Below are 15,253 nucleotides of genomic sequence, written 5' to 3'. Positions count from 1 at the left end.
AATGGATAAAAGACCTCAATGTGAGAAAGGAATCCATCAAAATCCTTGAGGAGAACACAGGCAGCAACCTCTTCAACCTCAGCTGCAGCAACTTCTTCCTAGAAATATCACCAAAGGCTAGGGAAGCAAGGGCAAAAATGAGCTATTGGGACTTCATCAAGATCAAAACGTTTTGCACAGCAGAGAAAACAGTCAACAAAACCAAGAGACTATTCGACAGAATAAGAGAAGATATTTGCAAATGACAGATCAGATAAAGGGCTAGTATCCAAAATCTATAAATAACTTATCAAACTCAACACCAAAGAAAAAATAATCCAGGGGCGCCTGGGTGGCTCAGTGGGTTAAGCCACTGCCTTCGGCTCAGGTCATGACCTCGGGGTCCTGGGATCAAGTCCTGCATGGGGCTCTCTGCTCAGCAGGGGGCCTGCTTCCCTTCCTCTCTCTCTGCCTGCCTCTCTGCCTGCTTGTGATCTCTCTCTGTCAAATAAATAAATAAAATCTTTAAAAAAAAAAAAAAGAAAGAAAGAAAAAATAATCCAATCAAGAAATGGGCAGAGGACATGAACAGACATGTCTGCAAAGAAGAGAAGATGGCCAACAGACACAAGAAAAAGTGCTCCACATCATTCGGCATCAGGAAATCACAAATCAAAAGCACAGTGAGATACCACCTCACACCAGTCAGAATGGCTAAAATTAACAAGTCAAGAAATGACAGAAGCTAGCGAGGATGCGGAGAGAGGGGAACCCTCCTACACTGTTGGTGGGAATGCAAGCTGCTGCAACCACTCTGGAAAACAGTGTGTAGGTTCCTCAAAAAACTGAAAATAGAGCTACCCTACGACCCAGCAATTGCACTATTGGGTATTTACCCTAAAGATACAAATGTAGTATTCCAAAGGGGCATGTACACCCCAATGTCCATCAACAGATGAATGGATAAAGAAGATGTGAGTTACACACACACACACACACACACACACACACACACACACTGGAATACTATGCAGTCATAAAAAAACCAAAATCTTACCATTTGCAACAACATGGATGGAACTAGAGGGTATTATGCTAAGCAAAATAAGTCAATCAGAGAAAGACAATTATCATATGATCTCACTGATATGAGGAATTTGAGAAAAAGGACAGAAGATCATAGGGAAGGGAGGGAAAAATGAAACAAGATGAAACCAGAGAGGGAGACAAACCATAAGAGACTTAACCTCAGGAAACAAACTGAGGGTTGCTGGGAGGTGGGGAGGGAGGGTAGGGGTGGCTGGGTGATGGACACTTGGAAGGGTATGTGCTATGGTGAGTGCTGTGAACTGTGTAAGACTGATGAATCACAGACCTGTACCCCTGAAACAAATAATACAGTATGTATTAATAACAAAAAAAAAGAAAAAAGAAAACAATCCTATTTACAATTACACAAAAAATAATAAAATATTTAGGAATAAACTTAACCAAGGAGATTAAAGACTGTACTCTCAAAACTCTAACACACTGATGAAAAAAAAACTGAAGATAACACACACTATTGAAACAATGTTCCATGCACATAGACTGGGAGAATTAATATTGTTAAAATGTCTACTATCCAAAAGCAACCTACAGGTTTAATGCAATGCAATTTAATCCATTATTTTTAATAGAATGAGAGCAAATAATCCTGAAATTTGTATGGAAGCACAGAAGACTCTTGAATAACCAAAGCAATCTTGAAAAGTAAAGCTGCAGGCATCACAACCCCAGATTTCAAATTAAACTACAAACCTGTAGTAATCAAAACAGCATGGTACTGACAAAAATACAGACACATAGATAAACAGAACAGAATAGAGAGCCTAGAAATAAACCCATAACTACAGGGTCAATTCATCTTTGACAAAGCAGGAAATAATATGCCATGCAAAAAAAGATAGTCTCTCGATGTGTGCAAAAAACTGGACAGCCACATGCAACAGAATGAGACTGGACCCCTATGTTATACCATACACAAAAATAGACTCAAAATGCATAAAAGCCCAAAATATAAAAACCCAAAAATATAAAATTTCTAGAAGAAAACATAGGCACTAATTTTTCACATCAACTATAGAGACATTTTTCTAGATAAGTCTCTTCTGGCAAAGGAAACAAAAGCAAAATTGAACTATTGGGACTGTAACAAAATAAAAAGCTTAACCACCAAAGAAAAAAATCAAAAAAACTAAAAGACAATTCACCAAATGGGAGGAAGTATTTGCAAATGGTATATCTGATAAGAGGTTAATATCCAAAATGTATATTAACACCAAATATCTAAAATGTATATTAACAACTTAACACCAAAAAACCCTCAAATAATACAATTTAAAAATGGGCACTAGACATGAACAGACACTTCTCCAAAGAAGACATACAGATGGACAACCATTATATGAAAAGATCCTCAACATCACTTATTATCAAGAAAATGCAAATCAAAGCTATAATGAGATATCACCTCAGACCAGTCAGAATGCCTAAAATAAAAACACAAGAAACAACAAGTGTTGGCAAGTAGGTAGAAAAAAGAAACTAGTGCACTTTTGGTGGGAATTCAAACTTGTATAGCCACTATGGAAAAGAATATGGAGGTTCCTCAAAAAATTAAGAAAAGAATAACCATATGATCCAGTAATTCCACTATTGGGTATTTGCCTAAAGAATATAAAAACACTAATTTGAAAAGATATGTATGCCCTTATGTTTACTGTCACATTATTTTTTTAACAGCCAAGATGTGGAAGGAACCCAAATGTCCGTAGATAGATGAACAGATAAAGATGATGTGGTACATCTACACAGTAGAATATTACTAAACCATAAAAAATAATGGTATCTTGCCATTTGCAACAATATGAATGGATCTGGAAAGTATGATGCTAAGTGAAATATGTCAGTCAGAGAAAGAGAAATACCATATGATTTCATTCATAGTGGAATTAAAGGAACAAAACAAAGAAAAAAAGATAAACAAAAAGCAGACCCTTAAATATAGAGAAGAAACCAGTGATTTCCAGAGGGAAGATAGATGTGAGGATAGGTGAAACAGGGAAGGGGTTAAGAGTACACTTATGATGATGAGCAATGAGAATCACCATATTGTACACTTGAAACTAATATAATACTGTTAATTATACTGGAAATAAATAATAAACAAACATACTGAAAACATGAATTCAAAAAGATATATGTACCCCATATATGTATGGCAGCACTATTTACAGTAGTTGGGATATGGAAACAATCTAAGTGTCCACTGATAAATGAATCGGTAAAGAAAAAGTGGTACACACACACACACACACACACACACACATGATCACATAACAGTAAATAAGAATGAAATCTTGTCATTTGTAATAACATGCGTGAATCCTGAGAGTGTTATGCTAAGTGAAATAAGTCAGACTGAGAAAGACATATGATTTTACTCATATGAGGATTCTAAAAAAACAAAACAAGTTAAAAAAACAAACAAAAAGCAGATCTGGACCTGTAAATACAAAGAACAAATGGATGGTTGCCAGAGGGAAAGGAGTTTAAGGGATGGGCAAAATGCCTGAAGGGGAGTGGAAGATACAGGCTTTCATTTATATGGCATAAGTCATGAAAATAAAAGGTACAGCAAGGAAATATGGTCAATGATATTATAATAGTGTCGAATGGTGACAGATGGTAGTTACACTTGTGGTGAGCACAGCATAGGTATAGAGGTGTTGAATCATTATGTTGTACACCTGAAACTAATGTAACATTGTATGTCAACTGTATTTGAAATTTTTAAAAAATATTAAAGAGATTCTCCTTAACCACTTTGGAGAAATTATTCCCTTCAGTCAATCATCTAGATATTCCTCATGTAAGACCCTAAGTCTTCTACTTACTTGAGCAAGACTGAGAGAGAGAGAGAGAGAGAGAGAGAAAACACACAGAGGGAGACAGAGAAGCAGACTCCTTACTGAGCAAGGAGCAGGACACAGGACTGAATCCCAGGAGCCTGGGATCATGACCTGAACCAAAGGCAGATCTTAACGACTGAGCCACCCAGGTGCTCATTTTTATTTATTTGGACATTTAAAACTTTTACCATAAAGCAGTGACAAATGTTAGATAAAACACATTTTGATCTTTATATTTACTTTTACTATCAAAACTTTAAATTCCATATCAGTAGTAATATTGCATACTTATATTCATTCTATAATGGGGATGATATATTTAATTGCTATTAATAGAAATAAACATTTCAGATAATATTAATGTGAAAAATATCTCTTACATTTTCTGCTTCTGAATTATGACTTGTATTTGCTTGGATTTTCTCTGGAACTACAATTTGTAGAAATGAATTTTGAGAACCTGAAGAAAGGAAAAAGAGAGTTAATAATTGTGTTTTATACCTGACTAAATATTTGTTCAGGTTCTTTTGTAGAATTCACTTGTGCACATATGAGTAATCACTGTGTACTCCTAAAAAAAATCTTGAAAACAATTAAAAAACAGACAAGAGAGTTATGAAAGACCAAAGAAAGGACAAAGGGTGGAGACAGGGGCATAGTATTAAAATTACACAAAATTTGTTACTCCTGAGGAAAACAGACCAAAAAACAGTCAAAGATAAACTTCAAGAAAACTTTGCTGAAATAAAAGATTAGAAACCATAGACTGGAAAGTACCCTGAATTCAGGAATAACAGTAATAATTAAAACAGAAAGTCTACGAAAGTTATTAGGTGTCTAAGAGAAAGAAAAAATCCTATAGGCTTGTGAGCAAACAGGAAGAAAAAGAAAATCATACTGAGCATTAGGGAGAAAGCAGACTAGCCTGATAATTTTTACATTATTCAACACTATAAATGAAGAACAATGTATTTTTTTAAGTTTTTATTTAAATTCCAATTGGTTACAATACATGTTAATATTAGTTTCAGATGTACCATATAGTGATTCAACATTTCCATACAACACCCAATGCTCATCACAAGTTCACTCCTTAATTCCCATCACCTATTTAACCCATGCCCCCACTCACCTCCCTCTGGTAACCATTAGTTTTTTCTCTATAATTAAGGATCCGTTTCTTGGTTTGCCTCTCCCTCCACCCTTGCTTATTTGTTTCGTTTCTTAAATTCCACATATGAGTGAAATCATACGGTACTCATCTTTCCTTGACTTATTTCAGTTAGCATGCTACTCTGCAGCTCCATATCCATCATTGCTAATGTCAAGATTTTGTTCTCTTTTTTTATGGCTGAATAACATTTCATTGTCCATACGCCACTTCTTTTCTTTTCTTTTTCTTTTTTTTTTTCTTCTCAGATTCTGGGTTAGGGTTAGGGTTTATGGCCAATGTCAGGTTTAGGGTTAAGTTTAGGGTCAGGGGTGAGGGTATATGTGCCTGGTATCCTGCTGTTTAGAGAACTCTCCAGAGAGTTCAGTTTACGGTTAGGTTTAAGGGTTGGGGATTAGGGTTAGGGTGATGGTTAGGGTTTAGGTTTAGGAGTTAAGGTTTGGGGGTTAAGAGGTTGGGATTTGGGGCTAAGGTTAGGGTTAGGGTTAGGGTTAGGGAGTTTGGGTGTTACAGGGTTTATATTAATTAAAGAAGATTTTACTTGATAGTTTATACACAGTGTAGTTTCAGTGAGTGAAACCCAAGGATCTTCCCTTATGCTTCTACGCATCCATTTACAAACACAGGGTTCTTATTATATGCTATCATATGTTTATAAACTCTTTTATTATAATGAAATAAAGTTTTACATGAAACGCACATTATACTTCATGTAGTTATATTCAGTTAAGAATAGGGTACCAGGGTACCAGGTGGTGGGTATTATAGAGGGTATGGATTGCATGGAGCACTGGGTGTGGTGAAAAAATAATGAATACTGTTATGCTGAAAATAAATAAATAAATTTTAAAAAAAAAGAATAGGTCTACTCCCACATGTTTTTTACACATACATTTACAAACACATATATATCATTGAAAAAGATGTTACTTGAACAATTGTTTATATATAGTATAGTTTCAATGAGAAGCATATGGCTATTCCCATATTGTTCTATGCATATGTAGAAACTTCAATGAAAGATGATACCTGGAAGACTGATTATATATACTGTGGTCTCAGAGTTTTAAGCATAGGGCTATTCCCATACACTTTTACACATTTGAAGAACAAGTTCTTTTGAAAATCTTTAAGAAAGTAAAGTGTGAAAAACCTCAAACTTCATACCCAGTAATACTTTCATTTGAACATAGAGAGAAAGGAGATGTATTCACAAGCAAAAACGTAAAGGAAATAGCTCAAAGTCCCTGTCACAAAAGGCATAAAAATTCTTTCAATGAAGATGTCAGTATACTTAAAGTAAAAGGTTAGCAGCAGGTATTAAATAAACTTAAATATAAAATAAGGCTAAAACAACCTTGAGAATTATAGTTATTTAATAGAGTGCAAATGATATAAATATAGTAACATATACAATAATGTCAGGCAGTATAGAAGAAGAGGAAAACCATATGTGCATATTGATTTCCTTAAATTTACAGCATTGTGGCCCAAAAATAATTGTGAATAAAGCGGTAGAAATCAAGTGGTAAAAGTAGTAAAATCAAGTGGTAGAAGTAGAAACATATTGTTCAATGGCATAACAATATAGGAGAACTGAGAACTAAGACTTAAAATAACCACAGTCATATAATAAAGGGGAGAGCAGGAAGTGGGTAGCAATAAGATACTAAACTTTCTAATTACAGTGAGGAATCACTATTACTGCCTAAATAAAAAATTTAATCCTTTATGTTAGCACTATAAGCATTCCAAATTAAGAGAACATACACAAAGGCACCCAGAAAATAAAGAAAAAAATCAAATTTTTCCAGTGAAAAGACTTTACCAAAAACATGATATCAAAAAAGTATGATATAATTAAGAAGTTCTAAGATCAAATATCTCACTCTTATCAATAAATGTAAGCTGGATGAAATAACCAACTGAAAGAAAAATCTTCAGACTAGATCTGCAAAATCAAAACCCAATTACTCAGACCTTGTATGGAATATTAAACACTTGCTCTAAGCTAATACTTTATTAGAGGACCTAAAATGTAGCTGTGGTTCACATCAGGCAAAGTTGTATGCTTACAAGAAGAATGGTGATACAGGAGATTTAGGATCAAATCTGATTTTACTCATGGGTCTACACATGCATCCTATCATAATTTGCCCAATTATAGAACAGTATGTGGAAGCAGATATAATCAATATATTATGGAATCCCAATTTGTCTCCCTGACCCAAAGAAAGAGGATTATTATGGTAGAGAGGGCCAAATGAAAATCTCTGAATATCATATACACCATCATCAAAACATTTATAAACCAAATATTTCTAAATCCAGAAGGTAGTCCAAACCTGAAAAGAACTGAAGTATACAAGAGCAGTGATTCCTATTATTTTTCTATTTTGTTTGATTTGTGCAGATGATAAGCACTAAGGACAATGAGTTGTCTTAAGGTTAGCCAGGTGATGACTGCAATAGCAAGCGTTGTTCCAAATATAGTCTCTTTACTGAAGCAAAGCAACACAGGCATTGGCACCTGCATGTAATCCCTGGTAGAAAAAGGTGTTTTCTCTAACCCAATAAGCAGAGAATTCCAGAAGAAAGTTTGCATTCTCACTTGACAGTGAGAGCAATGTACCATTCATACTGCCTCAGGTATTTATCATTTTTAGTTTTACTTCTTCCTAGACCCTAACATCTCACTGTCTGTGGTAAGGGGAATAATAATTCCTCTCAAAGATGTCTATACTCTTTAATCACCAGAACCTGTGAATATATTAGGTTATGTAGCAAAGTATATTTAGGTTTGCAAATAAGCTGACCTTAAAATAGGGTATTTGTCCTGGGTTATCCATGTATTCTTAATTTAATCACAAGTGTCCTTAAAAGAAGATTTGGTCCATATATACAATGGAGTATGATGCCTCCATCAGAAAGGATGAATACCTTTTTTGTATCAACATGGATGGGACTGAAGGAGATTATGCTGAGTGAAGTAAGTCAGGCAGAGAGAGTCAATTATCATATGGTTTCACTTACTTGTGGAGCATAAGGAATAACACGGAGGATATTAGGAGAGGGAAAGGAGAAGTGAATTGGGGGAAATCAGAGGGGAAGACGAACCATGAGAGACTGTGGACTCTGAGAAACGAACAGGGTTATGGAAGGGAGGGTGCTGGGGGATACCTGAACCTGGAGTACTGGGTGTGGAGCATAAACAATGAATCGTGGAACACTGAAAAAATAAAATTAAATTAAAAAATAAAGATGAATGAAGCAGAAGAGAGAACCAGAAAGATGGTAGTATGACAAAAACTCAGCCCAATGCTCCTAGCTTTGAAGACGGGAGAAAGGGAACCCAGACAAAGAATGCACACAGCCATTAGAATCTGAAAAAGACAAGGAAACTGTCTACTACAGCCTTCAGAAGGAACACAGCACTGCTAATTCCTTGATTTTAGCCCAATGAGACCCATTTTACAAAAATGTAAGATAGTAAATCTGTATTGCTTAAGCCACTAAATTTGTGGTAACCTGTTATAACAAAAATAACACTAATACATCACCTAAGAGAAAATTATTCTGGAATTCTGGAATGAAACTGCACCACTATCTCACACCATATACAAATATAAATACAAAATGGATTAAAAATTTCAATATATAACCTGAAACCATTAAATTCCTACAATAAAAGCAGGCAGTAAGCTCTTTGACATCAGTCTTAATAATATTTTTTCAATCAGTCTCTTCAAGGAAGGGCAAAAAATAAATAAATAAAAACAGAGCTACCTTATGACCCTGCAATTGCCCTAGTGGGTACTTGCCCCAAAGATACAGATGTAGTGAAAAGAAGGGTCATCTGTACCCCAATGTTAACAGCAATGGCCAGTCACCAAACTGTGGAAAGAGCCAAGATGCCCTTCAACAAGCAAGTGGATAAAGGTACGGTCCATATATACAATGGAATATTACACTTCCATCAGAAAGGATGAATACCCAATGTTTGTATCAATGTGGATAGGACTGGAGATTATGCTGAGTGAAATAAGTCAAGCAGAGAAAGTCAAGTATCATATGGTTTCACTTACTTGTGGAGCATAAGGAATAACTTGACGGAGGATATTGGGAGTTGGAGAGGAGAAGTGAGTTGGGGGAAATTGGAGCAAGAGATGAACAATGAGAGACTGTGGACTCTGAGAAACAAACTGAGGGCTAGGGAGGGGCAGGGGGCAGGGGTATAGCTGAGCCCAGCGGTGGGTATTAAGGAGGGCACTTATTGCACAAGAACTGGGTGTGGTGCCTAAACAATGAATCTTGGAACACTGAAAAAAATTATTTTTAAAAAATTAAATAAATAAATAATGGGATTACATCAAATTAAAAAAAAAACTTATACAACATAGGAAATCATCAACAAAATGAGAAGGCAAGCTATTGAATAAGAATAGATACTTGCAAGTCACACATTGGATAAGGGGTTAATATCCAAAATATATAAAGAACTTAGACAATTTAATATCTAAAAACACCCCAAATGAACAACCCAATTAAGAAATGGACAGAGGACTTAAATACACATTACTCCAAAGAAAACACAGATGGCCAACAGGCCCATGAAAGATGTTTAACATCATTAATTATCAGGGAAATGCAAATCAAAACTACAAAGATATCACTTCACACCTATCAGACTGATTATTAAAAAGACAAAAAACAGTGTTGACAAGGATGTGGAGAAAAGGAAACCCTCATACGCTGTTAGTAGGAAGGTAAATTAGTGTAGCTACTATGGAAAACAGTATGGAGGTCCTCAAAAAATGAAAAATAGAGCTACCAGATGATGCAGTGATTCCATTTCTGGGTATTTCACCAAAGAAAACACAAACACCAATTCAAAAAGGTATATACGCACTCTTATGTTCACTGCAGCATAATTTACAATAGGTAAGATATGAAAGCAACCAAAGTACCCATCAATGGTTGAATGGATAAAGAAAATGTGATAGATATATATATACAAACATATATAATGGACCATTACTCAGCAATAAAAATGGAAATCTTGCTATTATAACAACATAGGTGGACCTAGAGGGTATTATGCTAAGTGAAATACATCAGATGGAGAAAGATAAATACCATATGATTTCACTTGTTTGTGGATTCTAAAACAAAACAACAGAACAAACAAAACAAAACAGAAACAGACTCCTAGATAGAAGTAACCAACTGTTCATTAACAGAGGGGCACGGGATGGAGTGGCTGGGGGGAAACAGATGAAGGACATTAAGATGTACGAACTTCCAGTTATAAAATAATTATGTCATGGTGATGTAATGTACAGCAAAGAGAATATAGTCAATCATATTGTAATAAATTTGATGGTAACCAGACTTATCATCGAGATCGTTTTGTAGCATATATAAACATTGAAATCACTATCTGCACACCTGAAACTAATAGGATGATACGTGCCACGTATACTTCATTTTAAAAAAAATAAAATTTGAGGCACCTGGGTGGCTTAGTCAGTTAAGTGGCTGCCTTCGGCTCAAGTCATGATCTCAGGGTCCTGGAATCGAGTCTTGCATCAGGCTTTCTACTCAGTGGGAAGTCTACTTCTCCCGCTCCCCCTAGACTCTCCTTATGCTCTCTCCTTCTCTCTCTCAAATAAATAAAATCTTTTTTAAAAAAATTAATTAAAAATTTTAAAATGAGGGGAGGAGTCAGGATGGCAGAGAAGTAGCAGGCTGAGACTACTTCAGCTAGCAGGAGATCAGCTAGATAGCTTATCTAAAGATTGCAAACACCTACAAATCCAACAGGAGATTGAAGAGAAGAAAAACAGCAATTCAAGTAACAAAATCAACCACTTTCTGAAAGGTAGGACTGGCGGAGAAGTGAATCCAAAGTGACAGGAAGATAGACGCCGGGGGGTGGGGAGGGGCCGGCTCCCGCCAAGCGGCGGAGCAACAGAGCACAAAATCAGGACTTTTTTTTTCTTTAAAGATTTTATTTATTTATTTGACAGAGAGAAAGATCACAAGTAGGCAGAGAGTCAGGCAGAAAGAGAAGGGGAAGCAGGCTCCCTGCTGAGCAGATAGCCCAATGTGGGGCTCGATCCCAGGACACTGAGATCATGACCTGAGCCGAAGGCAGTGTTTTAATCCGCTGAGCCACCCAGGCGCCCCCAAAATCAGAACTTTTAAAGTCTGTTCCGCTGAGGGACATCGCTCCAGAGGCTAAACCGGGCTGAAGCACACGCAGGCTCAGCGTGGCCTCAGGTCCCGCAGGGTCACAGAAGGATCGGGGGTGTCTTGAGGGTCGCAGAGCTTACAGGTATTAGAACGGGGAAGCCAGCTACAGAGACAGAGCCGAGGAGTGAGATCCCGGCTCAGGGTTACCTTGAACCGGTCCCAGGCTCGGTGAGCTCGGAGCGTGGCCGGAGGCCAGGGAGACAGGAGTAATTGGGCGTGGTTCTCTGAGGGCACATTGAGGAGTGGGGCCCCAGGCACTAGGCTCCTCCGGGCGGGAGACCGGGAGGCTGCCATTTTCATTCCCATCCTCCAGAACTCTACAGAAAGTGCTCAGGGTACAAAAGCTCCCAAAAGCAAACCCAAGCAGATTACTCAGCCCGACCCCTGGTAAGGGTGGTGCAATTCCGCTAGGGGCAAAGACACTTGAGAATCACTACAACAGGTCCCTCCCCCAGAAGATCAACAAGAAATCCAGCCAGGACCAAGTTCACCTACCAAGGAGTGCAGTTTCAATACCAAGGAGAGCAGCAGAATTCCAGAGGAGGAGAAAGCAAAGCACAGAACTCATGGTTTTCTCCCCATGATTATTTAGTCTTGCAGTTAATTTAATTTTTTTTTCTTTTTCAATGTTTTTTCTCTTCTTCTGCTAAATTTTTTTTAACTTTTACCCTATTCTTTTTTAACATTTTTTAACTAGTTTATCTAATATATATTGGTTTTTTTTATCCTTTTTCTTTATTCGTTTTCTTTTTCTTTTTATCTTTCTGAACCTCTTTTTATCCCCTTTCTCCCCCATCACGATTTGGTTAAAGAATATTTTCCTGGGGTTGTTACCACCCTTTTAGTATTTTACTTGCTCCTTCATATACTCTTATCTGGACAAAATGACAAGGCAGAAAAACTCACCACAAAAAAAAGAACAAGAGGCAGTCCCAAAGGCTAGGGACCTAATCCATACAGACATTGGTAATATGACAGAGCTAGAGTTCAGAATGACGAATCTCAAGGTTCTAGCCAGGCTCAAAAAAGGCATGGAAGATATTAGAGAAACCCTCTCGGGAGATATTAAAGCCCTTTCTGGAGAAATAAAAGAACTGAAATCTAACCAAGTTGAAATCAAAAAAGCTATTAATGAGGTGCAATCAAATATGGAGGCTCTCACTGCTAGGATAAATGAGGCAGAAGAAAGAATTAGTGATATAGAAGACCAAATGACAGAAAATAAAGAAGCTGAGCAAAAGAGGGACAAACAGCTACTGGACCACGAGGGGAGAATTCGAGATAAGTGACACCATAAGACGAAACAACATTAGAATAATTGGGATTCCGGAAGAAGAAAGAGAGAGGGGAGCAGAAGGTATACTGGAGAGAATTATTGGAGAGAATTTCCCCAATATGGCAAAGGGAACAAGCACCAAAGTCCAGGAGGTGCAGAGACCCCCACCCTTCAAAATCAATAAGAATAGGTCCACACCCCATCACCTAATAGTAAAATTTACAAGAATTAGTGACAAAGAGAAAATCCTGAAAGCAGCCCGGGAAAAGAGGTCTGTAACATACAATGGTAAAAATATTAGATTGGCAGCAGACTTATCCACAGAGACCTGGCAGGCCAGGAAGAGTTGGCATGATATATTCAGAGCACTAAACAAGAAAAACATGCAGCCAAGAATACTATATCCAGGTAGGCTATCATTGAAAATAGAAGGAGAGATTAAAAGCTTCCAGGACAAACAAAAACTGAAACACCAAACCAGCTCTACAGGAAATACTGAAAGGGGTCCTCTAAACAGAAGAGACCCTAAAAGTAGTAGATCACAAAGGAACAGAGACAATATACAGTAACAGTCACCATACAGGCAATACAATGGCACTAAATTCATATCTCTTAATAGCTACCCTGAATGTAAATGGGCTAAATACCCCAATCAAAAGACACAGGGTATTAGAATGGATAAAAAAACAAAACCCATCTCTATGTTGCCTACAAGAAACTCATTTTAAACCCAAAGACACCTCCAGATTTAAAGTGAGGGGGTAGAAAAGAATTTACCGTGCTAATGGACATCAGAAAAAAGCAGGAGTGGCAATCCTTATATCATATCAATTAGATTTTAAGCGAAAGACTATAATAAGAGATGAGGAAGGACACTATATCATACTCAAAGGATCTGTCCAACAAGAAGATCTAACAATCTTAAATATCTATGCCCCCAACAAGGGAGAAGCCAACTATATAAACCAATAAATAACAAAATCAAAGAAACACATCAACAATAATACAATAATAGTAGGAGACTTTAACACTCCCCTCACTGAAATGGACAGATCATCCAAGCAAAAGATCAACAAGGAAATAAAGGCCTTAAATGACACACTGGACCAGATGGACATCACAGATATATTCAGAACATTCCATTCCAAAGCAACAGAATACACATTCTTTTCTAGTGCACATGGAACATTCTCCAGAATAGATCACATCCTGGGTCCTAAATCAGGTCTCAACCAGTATCAAAAGATTGGGATCATTCACTGCATATTTTCAGACCACAATGCTCTGAAGCTAGAACTCAATCACAAGAGGAAATTTGGAAAGAACCCAAATACATGGAGACTAAACAGCATCCTTCTAAATAATGAATGGGTCAATCAAGAAATTAAAGAGAATTAAAAAAATTCATGGAAACAAATGATAATGAAAACAAAACGGTTCAAAATCTGTGGGACATAACAAAGGCAGTCCTGAGAGGAAAATATATAGTGATAACCAGCCTTTCTCAAGAAACAAGAAAGGTCTCAAATACACAACCTAACTCTACACTTAAAGGAGCTGGACAAAGAACAACAAAGAAAATTTAAACCCAGAGGGAGAAGAGAAATAATAAAGATCAGAGAAGAAATCAAAGAAATAGAAAACAAAAAAACAATAGAAAAAAATCAATGAAACTAGGAGCTGGTTCTTTGAAAGATTTAATAAGATTGATAAACCCCTGGCCAGACTTATCAAAAAGAAAAGAGAAAGGACCCAAATAAATAAATCATGAATGAAAGAGGAGAGATCATAACCAACACCAAAGAAATACAGACAATTGTAAGAACATACTATACGCCAACAAATTTGATAATCTGGAAGAAATGGATGCATTCCTAGAGGCATATAAACTACCACAACTGAACCAGGAAGAAATAGAAAGCCTGAACAGACCCATAACCAGTAAGGAGATTGAAACAGTCATCAAAAATCTCCAAACAAAAGCCCAGGTCCAGACGGCTTCCCAGGGGAATTCTACCAAACATTTAAAGAAGAACTAATTCCTATTCTCCTGAAACTGTTCCAAAAAAATAGAAATGGAAGGAAAACTTCCAAACTCATTTTATGAGGCCAGCATCAACTTGATCCCAAAACCAGACAAGGATCCCATCAAAAAAGAGAGCTATAGACCAATATCCTTGATGAACACAGATGCGAAAATTCTCACCAAAATACTAGCCAATAGGATTCAACAGTACATTAAAAGGATTATTCACCGCGACCAAGTGGGATTTATTCCAGGGCTGCAAGGTTGGTTCAACATCCGCAAATCAATCAATGTGATACAACACATCAGTAAAAGAAAGAAGAACCATATGATACTCTCAATAGTTGCTGAAAAAGCATTTAACAAAGTACAGCATCCCTTCCTGATCAAAACTCTTCAAAGTGTAGGGATAGAGGGCACATACCTCAATATTATCAAAGCCATCTATGGAAAAACCCACCGCAAATATCATTCTCAATGGAGAAAAACAGCTTTTCCGCTAAGGTCAGGAACATGGCAGGGATGTCCATTATCACCACTGCTATTCAACATAGTACTAGAAGTCCTAGCCTCAGCAATCAGACAACAAAAGG

General features: G+C 36.9%; 1 protein-coding gene across 1 annotated transcript in view; it reads right to left on the bottom strand.

Annotated features, from left to right (window-relative positions):
* ADAM32 (ADAM metallopeptidase domain 32) overlaps positions 1-15,253 on the bottom strand; it is a 162,747-nt gene that overhangs the window by 136,020 nt on the left and 11,474 nt on the right. Inside the window, exon 2 of the mRNA XM_059384215.1 lies at positions 4,313-4,392. Within this exon, the coding sequence (XP_059240198.1) occupies positions 4,313-4,392 (80 nt within the window). The remainder of the gene's footprint in view (positions 1-4,312; positions 4,393-15,253) is intronic.

Source organism: Mustela nigripes, chromosome 18, assembly GCF_022355385.1.
Source record: "Mustela nigripes isolate SB6536 chromosome 18, MUSNIG.SB6536, whole genome shotgun sequence".
Lineage (NCBI taxonomy): Eukaryota > Metazoa > Chordata > Mammalia > Carnivora > Mustelidae > Mustela > Mustela nigripes.
This window is presented reverse-complemented; position numbering and strand designations above follow the sequence as displayed.